General features: G+C 45.5%; 1 protein-coding gene across 6 annotated transcripts in view; it reads right to left on the bottom strand.

The window, feature by feature from the left end:
- KAT6B (lysine acetyltransferase 6B) overlaps positions 1–10429 on the bottom strand; it is a 118460-nt gene extending 108031 nt beyond the window's left edge. The window contains exons 1-2 of one of the 6 annotated variants that reach the window (XM_040606458.1): positions 10299–10429; positions 1846–2741 (exon numbers count right to left, since the gene is read on the bottom strand). In XM_040606458.1, the coding sequence (XP_040462392.1) occupies positions 1846–2466 (621 nt within the window). In that variant the 5' untranslated portion in view covers positions 2467–2741; positions 10299–10429. The other 5 variants (XM_040606457.1, XM_040606455.1, XM_040606459.1 and 2 more) reach the window with 5 other exon arrangements.
- Between the last annotated feature and the right edge of the window lie 440 nt (positions 10430–10869).

The raw sequence follows: 10869 nt of genomic DNA on the forward strand, positions 1-10869 counted from the left end.
CCAAGTCTATATATGTATTTGCTCAGATACCTGCACCACAACTAGGCAGCGTGCTACCCTGACATGCTCCTAGTGATCTGCCAGCCTCACATCAAAACTATTTGTCAGGAAAAACGTGTACGTCCAACAGTTTTTAAACACGCAAGTCACATTGCTAATTTTAAGGCACCCAAATGAAAGCTTATCTCTTGCCAAAGCACTTGCTAGAGAACAGATTTGTTTGGCTAACTTCTAAAAGACAGATTTATCCTTATACCAGTGTTTTAATATAGCAGTAACGGCTTTTCCAGTACCGTGACCCAACTAACATTCCTTGCTATGGATGCCAGTCCCAGTAGGTAGCCTAACAAGCAAGATTTTTGTTTCCACAAAATTCACAAGAAGCATCACAATACTAAACTATTTTGGTTGCTCAGTCCTCCAGCCTTCAATTTATTCATGTCACTAGAGTATCAGAATCACAGAAGAATCCCTTTAAGTACTTATACAGCTTTATTGCTACAAGTATTTAAATCTTTAGTGAACGGCTACAGCAGTAATCGCACAGCAAGCAACGCTTATGAATTCCATTCAGATTGATTGTGAAGCTCCATGCATCTTTCAAATACCTGAGAAGTCCAACTTGACAGAAATAAATACCCACACATAAAAGCAATCATATTGAACTTACATTTAGAGAAGCTCATAAAAATCAACCTACAGCTACCATCATTTGTAGCATCACCTCTAAGAGTTCCACAAACAACTGTTCGTGTTGACTTCACTAAGTATTTCTAATACAAGCACTTTCTACTCTGCACCCTCCAGCACCTTACAATCAGCTGACGGAAAAAAGGCGATTGAAAACCATCCTGCAGTTTGTAGTAGGAGACATTAATGCCAACCCAATAATTGCAAAGTTGTCTGGGTTATCCCATGCCAAAGAACTGCCACCAAACTTTAGCACTGGGAATTGAATAAAAAACAGGAGGAAAAAAAAGACGAAAAACAAACCACCAACTTAAAAATATTCCAAGTAACCCAATTCAAGTAGAACAGGTAGCTTCCCTGCTTGCCCACCTCCACCCCCAAGTACACTGAAAATTCAAAACACACTTCCCCATACTAAGTGGGGAATGATCAAAGAAAGCCTACAGACATGTCTTTGACACTACCCTTTCATAAACAACACACTAATTGACACCCCCTTCTCCCTCAAGGCTTAAACCCTGTGAATAATTAACCTGGAAACAAGGCCCACTAGTAAAAATAAACCCATGTGGGAACTCCAACCAAACTGAAACAGGAGGAAGATTCTGCAGTTTAGATCAATTTGTCAGTCTGACACCTTCACTTGTACTCCTAGAATATTACATTAACTCCAGTTCCTATTAACTGTAGTTTGAAGTTACGTATCTACACAACTGTCTTTAAAAATAAGTCTAACAGTTTTAAATGTTCAAAAGTGTTCAAACTGCAAGAAAATTAGTATGTTCAGGCGTAAAATGAAGATAAAAGGCCACAACAAGATCACGCTGAAGATTTCAGCAACATCAGTCTGCCAGGCAAGACACAACAATCTCACACCTAGAGGAGCACATATAGCTGTGCTCTTCCCTGCTGCTCTGTTTATCCACAGAAAATCCAAAGAGCAAACTATCCAACACAGAGTGGTGGGACATAGGGAGCTAAGTAAACTTCCTTTACCGGAACAGATTCTGCATGGATCTTTGGTATGCATCCTCACTGATATATATTTAAACAGGTAAATAAAGAACAAGAAGAATCACTGGTTTTGCATTAGATAAATAAATAAACAAGAATAATTTTTACATTACTACATTCACTTTCATTTTTCAGACTTACCTGGTCTTTTTCATGGGGTAGAAGGCTGACAGGTGGAAGAGAAGCTGGGAAAGTGCTGGAGTATTTTGGAGCTCCTTTGCTTTCCAAACTGCCATAGTTAACTCTATACTGAGGTCCATCCTTCAGTAATCTCCCATTGTTCACAGCACGTTTGGCTCCCAGACGCAACCTCTGCTGAAAAGCGGGATTGTTGAAAATATTTGCTAGGTCATTTTGACTTCTCAAATACTTTTCTATGTTTTTCAGGGAGGAGCCGTTTGGTTCCTGAAGCCCTTCAATCGCTCTTCTCAAGAGTTTATTCCAATCCACATTACGAAGCTCATTACAAGCTCCTCTAGATCCCTTAACAGATTTAGGAATAGTGCCAGGTTTAACAGATGAAAACCGTCCAGGATTATCTGGGTCCTTGTAGGATGCAAGGCCTTTGTTGGTGACTTTAAGAATAGAACCATCTTGAACACTAAGTTCCAACTGTTCCGAAACAGTCTTCTTATCTAATCCATGAGAAGCACAAACAGCATGACATATTCTCTCTTCAGAAGGCCTTTGCTTTTGCTTTTTAACTTTTTGTATAGCTTCAAGAATCCACTCCGTATAAAGAGGGTTGGCAAGTTTTACCATGGTTGACCAGTAATTGTTTCCAGCCAAGGGTTACCCATAGAGGTTCCTCCTTATCCTTTTAGCAGATCTTTCAGAGGTTGTTCACACCTCAAACATAAACCAAAGGACTCCACACACTGCTTGGATGCATCTCAAAAATATCCATCCTGAGGAGTCCAAAAAGGCAGGGAAATATCTGCCAACTGAAACTTCCAATTACTTTACCGCTATGGAAAGGTAGAAAGGATTCATTTCTGAAGATACTGGTACATCCTTACAAGACAGTTTGTTGCAACCTTTAAAAAGAGAAAAAGAAGAGGCAGGGAGAGAATACAGTTAACACTGAAGTACGAAAAAGAAACTGAATGCATTCAGACATACATTCACACTATAGATGTTGCAGTATGCAAAAATCTTTGTGAGATTATATGAAACATTCACCAATTCCCACCCCACACCAAACAAGTAATTGTAGAATACTTCCACTTTGCATAACCCTTTAGTGGATTTAGTTTTCCTAAAATCCATCACCCCCAAACTTAACCTACTACTGCCTTGTGGGACAACTTCCATTCAGCCAGAGATCTAAAATGTTCTCTAAAACAAACAAACAGACCTACAAATAATTTCTAGATCCACTACTATAGGAAAATTACTATCTGCACAGATTATACACACACAAACCAAAACAAAAAACTAAAAACCACACACCCCAAAAACAAACCCCAAATGAATAAACCAAAGTATCAGAACCAAGTTACTAGTACCACATCCTTCATTAATACCTAGGTACCCTACAGTACAGGAAGGAATCACAAAGGCACTTCTCATTCTTAAGGCGTGCAGTAGAGGCACACATTTTTTATACAAACTCTTCAGAACTGAAATGAAAATAAGTAACAGGAGGCATTTTCACATAAATACACTGTCAGCATGAAGACATAGAAGACATCACATTGACAAAATACACTTTGGCAACTACAGTTTAACAAATAATTTTCTTTACTTATTACGGAATATATTACTCCAATAGAAAATTCAGTGGATACAAAAACTTTTTCTAAGAAACCTGAAAGAACATCCTGATTAGGAGTTTGTTCATTTTACAAGACGATATATGGGAAGGAAGAAAAACAAATAAATACAAAAGCCACACAGCTTAAACTAAGACAGTAGTCACTGAATGAATAAATATGTTTGAGGTATTAGTTTTCTCTGCCATTATATGCAAGGGAGTACTTCTGAAGACATGAACAGAACTGTATAATCACTTCAAACAAAAGTAAGTAAAAACTGGAAGAGGGAAGTGTTTGTTATCAATAAATGGGTTGTCCTGTAAAGTAGAAAATTCACCAGCTTCACAGCAAAACCTAAAACTGAGTTAATCTGAAACTACATTTATAAAGCTATGGCAAGCAGCCTGTAACTAACAATAATAGATATGAGTACACAAGTCTTGGACCTCATGTTTATTCAAGTCATCTTGCATTCGAATCATGTTTAAAACTTCAGTAAATTATAAATAGGGAAAAAAACCCTCAATTGATTCAGCAAACTAAATTATTTTCAACTTGTTAAAAAGATTCCTCTGCAAGTGTGAAGAGTATTAAAAAACCAAACAACCAACCTTTCGGTCCCACACCTTCTCCTCACTCTACCCCCTCAAAAATCTCTTTAAATACAAACTCCAGATCATGTTTCACACGTTATTGTATCTACAGAAGGTGATTAGTAACAAAAAAGAAGCTGGTTACTGGTGAAAATAAATTATTCTATACCCAAATAGCAGAAACGATTAATCAATTCATTTTATGAATACGTCATTCATTAGGTTTGACTGAAGCTTAAGCACTTACAGATTTATAAATATGTAAGTTCAACTGACTGCCAGAATGAAAAGACACACTCCTGATACAAATGCAGGGCGTGAATGTTTAATTGTTTCTCATACTGAACCCTATTGACCTACATAGATTGGATTCTGTGTCTTGCTTCCGTCTGTACTCATGCAAGTTATATTTGATAACAGTTCTGTGTGTTTCAAGTATTTGTAATAAAACAATAACTTGTTCTGTAAACACACATTTTAATTTAATCCAGCTAGCAAAAGCCATTCTTCCCCTAACAGAATTGTTTATATTCACTGTTTTCAGATAATTCCAAAATAACACTGTAGCTGCAAAATGCAGACAAGTATAGGGAAGAAAAAAAAGTTTCCATGGTATGATGAATCCTACAAATCCTCTCACAACTCTTGACACTGAAAACATGATACAACAAAAAGGAGAAGTCTATATATAGTTGAGGTTCACTCACCTTGAAACTATTTTATACACTCTCCCTATGAATTTGGAAGATCTCTGCAGCTACATATAAAGCCCCAGATTCCTAGAAAGCTACTTTAAAAGTTATTTAGTCAGGCCATTCTGCCATGAGTCTTCATGAAGACAGTCAGTACTTAACTAAATGCTGAACATTTGCTGAGTCAGACATACTCACCTCATTTTTAAACCTACTGCAGTACTGTTGTATTAAATTTCATACAAGCAACCACATCACTACCATGAAATTCCAGAACACACAGTGCAGGGTCTGTTCCAAGCACCTGGACACTGATGAACATTTCTGTGTAAATGCTATATAACTTGTGGGTTGCAGGAATTTTTATTGGCCACTGACTGTGGCAAAAGGTGAGCATAAACCTGTATTTTCATGTAGCGTCTGCTGCTTGGGGTACAGGAATTTTACAGCAATATACATTCAGAACTACATTTTTACTTATTTACTTAAAACTCCCTGCGTGTAATACAGCCTCCTGCATACTTGCGCCTACTAAATCAACACAAGCTGAGAGTATCAGCAGAAGCACAGTTTCCAAAACACAGGACAGGATATTTCAAAAGGAAAATCAAGACACCTTAAATTCACTGCTTCCAACAGAACCTTACATTCCTTCTGCTTTAGGAAACCACAGAAGGTTCATCTGATCCAATTTCAGTTGTTTTACCACAAGCTACAATCTCTTGTTATTCTGCCACTCTGATTGCCTAGGTACTTGAAGCGTAGCACCCCCGACCTCCACAACCACTGTGACAAGGTCTACAAGGTCTACCATATGCAAGATTCCGAACAACCTCTTAATAACAAACGTCTTTGGCAGCAATATAACTGATCCAGGCTTTTCATAAATCAAGTGAGGGCAGATTGATTCATGATTGGCAATACACAAATATATGCATATACATGCTAAGTGACTGGACAAAGACAAACCAAACTGCTTTACAAACAAACTTTCCAGATTCAACACAAGAGGACACATGGAAGTTCAGAATGACATTCAGGTTTCTAAGTTTAGAACTTAATTTCACCAAAACCAGAAAAAGGTGGTCATACATCCTTTAGTATAAGCAGTATGCTGCTTGCCCAAACAGTTTTTGAAGAAATAGCAATTTTTAAGAGGTATTATAAATTAGTAGCAGGCACTCATACCTATTTATTAATTTTCATCCCTTGTAATTAAATAACTTTTAATCCAACCCTCAACAGTACTCATCCAATCACAGATTAGATTTTCCAGGCTATTAAGTGCACAGGACCACTTCCAAATTTTATGACAACAGTCATTAAGGTTCTATGTCACATTTCAGCTTCTACACTCTACAGTATCTTATTTTGAAAGTAAGAACATCTGAGAAAGTTTGATTGCACTGTATCACTAACCAAACCTTTTAACAAGTTTGCTACTGAAGAGCTGCATAACATAGGCATTTAGAGGGTTAAATACCATACGCTACCTTTAAAACGTGAAAAGCCATCTCTAGTCAAGGCTTGTCCCTTTACCTAAGTCATAAATTATCAGATAAATACAAAAAAGTTGCAAAATTGAAGCTTGGGATTTAGAATGAATGCAAATATGTCCTCTATAAAGCATGCACCTATTGTACAGCTGATTCTAATTAAAGAATGCACTGACTGAACATGTCAATCTTAGGTGTCATCAGTAATCCTATAATCCTGTAATAAGGTCTTTTTTAGACTGAACTAGTATCTGGAATTATTTCCAAGTGATCCAGACTGTGAAAACAAGCTGTGTAGTCAGAAAGACACACACACACAGAAAAAAAAAAAAAAAATCACCTACTCTTCCCCTCCCCCCCAAGAAACAAAACTAAGTTATTACAAGTTTATAAAAACAAGTATCCAAAAGCATTTCAAAAAATACAATCTAGTCTTCTCAAAAAAAAAAAAATTAATGAAAAAATTTCTTTGCCATCTTAAATGTAAACACAGTTAAACTTTTAAAACCTCAACCTGAGGTTACAACCACTACCAAAAAAATAAAAGGGGGGGGGGGCAGAAAGACAGCAACCTGTGCAACCTGCTGGTGACCTGTAAAGCACAATCTCATTCTGCTCCCTCCTACCTGCTCTGCACACACTCAGAAGCAGCAGCAGCAGGCCAGCTCTCTGCTGCAGCATCAGGGTCAGGTAAGGATTGCAGCAGAGGAGGAGGAAGAAGCCTGCCATTGCTTTCAGTAAGCTTTTTGCCATTTTTCTTTCCTCCAAGCATTACTTCGAGTTCCTCAGCTAATCAACTCTGTATTCCACCCCCATCTCAATTAATGATGCAAAAGAGGCAAGATAATTTGTTTCCCCATCGCAAAATACGTACACCTACAAAGAGAAAAGAGAGAAAGCAGATCCTGGCAAGGACTTCCAGCACACATGACACTCCTAAAATTACTCACATCATGAAGCCAGCTATTGTATTAGCCTTTATACAACAACCAGTTTTCAACTGGAACAAGATAGAGCAATGACACTTGCACACTCTTTAAACAGACAGATGAGGAGACACAGTAACTTCAGCAAAAGACTTGGGGATGCGGGGAGTAAGAGCAGTACACGCAAATCCAACCAACGATGCGCACGCGCTCTGTGATACCCCGCAAGCTAGTTTTAAGATCATAGGCTAAAAAGCAGTTCACAACATGACAGCAGCAAGCACCACCAGAGGAAACAGCATCAACACAACGTGACACCAGAAAAATCACCCAAATTCACCCTTCCCACCCTCTTCCCTGGAAGTTCTGAACACTTTAAAATACGGTACTGGAGAACAAAAAGGAGCATGGGAAGGTAATATTCGCTGCCAGCACTTAACCTGGGAAGAGGGTTCCACTGAACACCTTTCTTCTTGAGAAAGTGATTTACAGAAGAAGGGGTACCTGTTTGCTTTTTGCAGAGTGGGTTAATTTCAACGCTCAGTGACAGAATGCAAAAGGTGAGGTCTGGGCGAAGAAAACACGATACGAACATCGCTTCCAAAACGTGGCTTGAGAGGCTTGAATATTCCCCCGCCCCCAACTTGCTTAAAAATTTTTGCAGTATACCCAAGCCACGGCGATTCGCAACACGCCTAGCGCCCAGCGCCAAGGCATTGTTGTATCTGACAGGGCCGAGCCAGGGCTGGCTTCTGAACACCCCAAGCCTTATTCTGGGGTTTCTCATTCCCAATGCAAAACCCCCAAGCCCACAGGCTCCGCTCCCCGTGGCACGGCGACCCCGCAGGACGGCGTGCACCTGCACCCACCGCACGGGGATGGCGGGCGGGCGGTGCCAGGGGCAGCGCCCCCGCCAGTCCCCCTCGCCGTGCCGGCGGGAGGCAGGCTGCGAGCCGCCCGCCCCCCCCCCTCCCCGGTACCACTCACCTCCGCGGGACCGGGGCCGCGGGGGGAGGAGCCTCCTCCAGGCGCCGCAGCGGCTCCCCCTGCTGCCGGCTCTTCCCCTGCTCCCGCTGCCGGGCTGCGCCGAGGCGGCTGCCCTCACTGCCGCTCTGCCCCGCTGCCGGCGGCCGCCGCGACTCCCCCTACCGCCGCGGCTCGGCTTGCCTCACCTACGCCGCCATTTTGTTTCGCCCTGTTGTACTTAACGTGAATCCGACATGACACTGATTACAGCCCAATGGAGTCTCATTAAAATCTTACCTACCCTCGCGCCCCGCCCACCGGCGCCCGCCATTGGGCCGCCCTGCACACGCCGCTCCGCGCTCACAGGCCGCGGGCCCACGTCCGTCATCCGCCCATACCAGCCTTGTTCCGCCCAGCAACCGGCCCGGGGCTCCCATTGGAAGGCAGGGTGAGTCAATCACGAGGCACGCCCCTTCCCTCCACGCTCAACTCCGCCTGCCCGCGAAAACGGGCGGTGCCGCCGGCTGCCATTGGCAGCCTCCGCCGCCACACAACCCGCCCGGCCCGCCCACCCGCCCGCCACAGCCCGGCCCGCCTCATTGCTGGGCCTCCGACGCTCGCCATTGGTCACCCGCCACAAGTGGAGGCGAATGTTCGCGCAAGGCCGCCCTCCCGTTGGCTACCACTGCCGTCCGTCAGGGTGTCCCACCCCTCCCGGCTCCCCCCTCCGGCCTCGCTACCCTCCCCCACCCGCCGCCGCCCCACCCGCTCCTGAAGTTTGTTCGAGAGGGTGATCGCTAGCGAGAGCTACCGGCGGCGGCCGCCCGAGCCGGCCCGGCAGGGCGGGCGGGCCCGCGACACACACTAACAAGCAACCTTTAAATCCTGCGCGTCACGCGCGTGCCTCCGATCCTGCCGCTCGCCCGGGCGGGCGAGATGGAACAGCGTGCTCCCAGCGTAACCCTCCCAAGGTGCCTGGCACTGGCAGCCGCTTATCGCGCACACGCACCCCCCACACCGCGCTGGGAAGGAGGGGGTGGGAACGGGGACAGCGACAATGACTCCCGGCTCTAACAGCCACATGCAGGTCCCCGCAAGTTTCGCCATGCGAAGCCCAGGGGCTTCTCTGTCAGCCCGTCTGCGAAGGAACAATTGCCGCCTCAGAAAGCCAGGGTGGGAGCATGCAACACAAAAACCTCAGCCATCCCCTGCCTCCCTCCCTCCGCCGCTCCATTCCCCCCTCTCCCCACCCCATCCAGCCCAGCCATCACCTCCTGCTGCTGCTCCCCCTCCCCTGCAAAACGCACAGCATTGCAATGCATTTACCAAGCGCAAGTGTCTGCAAACACGTGCATCAGCCTCCAATGCAAAAGGGAGAGAGAAAAAAAAAAAAGTACCCAGCCTAGTGACAAGCCCCCTGCGCTGAGAGAGGGGAGGGAAAGGGGGTTATTATGGCAAATTGCAGCCTGTCACCCGACGCAAAACAAAACCCATCGCATGCTCCCTATAACCCCCCCACATAAACTCCTGGGAATCTAACCTCCGATGCAGGTTTCCCCCCTTTGCTTGCAATGACCTCCTTTCTCTGCCTGTGTGTGTTTCTGCAGCAGCGGTTCCTGCGGAATGTGCTGCCCCTGAAACGCGATCGCGGCTCCTCTCTCTCTCTCTCTCTCTCCTTCTCTGTCTCTCGCTCGCTCTCTCGCTCTCTCTCCTGGCTGCAAGCAGAGCCAGGAACACAACAACACAGCCTCCCCCCACCCCCTTCCCCAAACACATACACACTGAAGAGCCCCAGCCAGGAGAGCCAGACGAGCCGGGGAGGGGGTGGAGGGAATCCCCAGCCAGCGGATTGATTGCACCAGTTACCTTCTCCAAGCCCCTTCGCAAGGGGGGGGGGGGGGGGGGGGGGGGGGGGGGGGGGGGGGGGGGGGGGGGGGGGGGGGGGGGGGGGGAACAGAAGGGGGGGGGGGAAAGATGAATACGGAGAGAATACCTTGTCTCCCCTCCTCCTCCTGCTCCGCGCGGCTCCTCTTCTCACTCCAAAATACTAAAAGGTGGACGGGCAGATCAGACACAAGCGTTCAGCTCGCGGCGGGGGAGAGGCGGGGGAGGGGAGCCACACGAACAATTATCATTAATTTAGAAATTAAAACAGAAAACCCACCCCAGACCTCCAGCCTTCGCGATGCAGAGCGGACGCAGATTGCGAGGACTGGTGCTAAGACACAGGACCTGATAACAGCTAATTGAAAGGTTAATCTACATAGGCTGTGACAGAAGAGGTCCCTCCCCACTTTTTTTATCTGCTGTTGGCAAGTGGGAAATTGAGCTCCCCCCACCTTTTTCCCTTAAAAAAAAAAAAAAAAAAAAAAAAAAAGAGGGAAAGAAAGGGGTGAGGGAAAAAAAAAAAGGCAATAAAGTTTGGGGAGAGGCGCGTCCCCTTGGCGGCGGCGTGGGGCTGAGGGACGGGGCGCGCGGGTGGCCGTTGCGGGGCGCGCTGGGCGGGAAGGCGGCCTGAGGGGAAGTGGTCACCGCCGCGCCCGGGGGGCCTCCCGCCGGCCCCGGGGGGCTGGCTTGGGCTTTTCCTCTCATGTGGGGCCATTTAAAACGTTTCGATGGAAGAACCACCGCAGGCAGGCTCTGGGAAATCCTTCCTGAAGGGCTTGGAGCCGTAGTTCCTCGGTCCCGAGGAAGAGGGCTGTGTCTGAGGCAACCATAATTAGTCTGAGGGATGA

This window comes from Falco naumanni, chromosome 9 (genome assembly GCF_017639655.2).
Source record: "Falco naumanni isolate bFalNau1 chromosome 9, bFalNau1.pat, whole genome shotgun sequence".
Lineage (NCBI taxonomy): Eukaryota > Metazoa > Chordata > Aves > Falconiformes > Falconidae > Falco > Falco naumanni.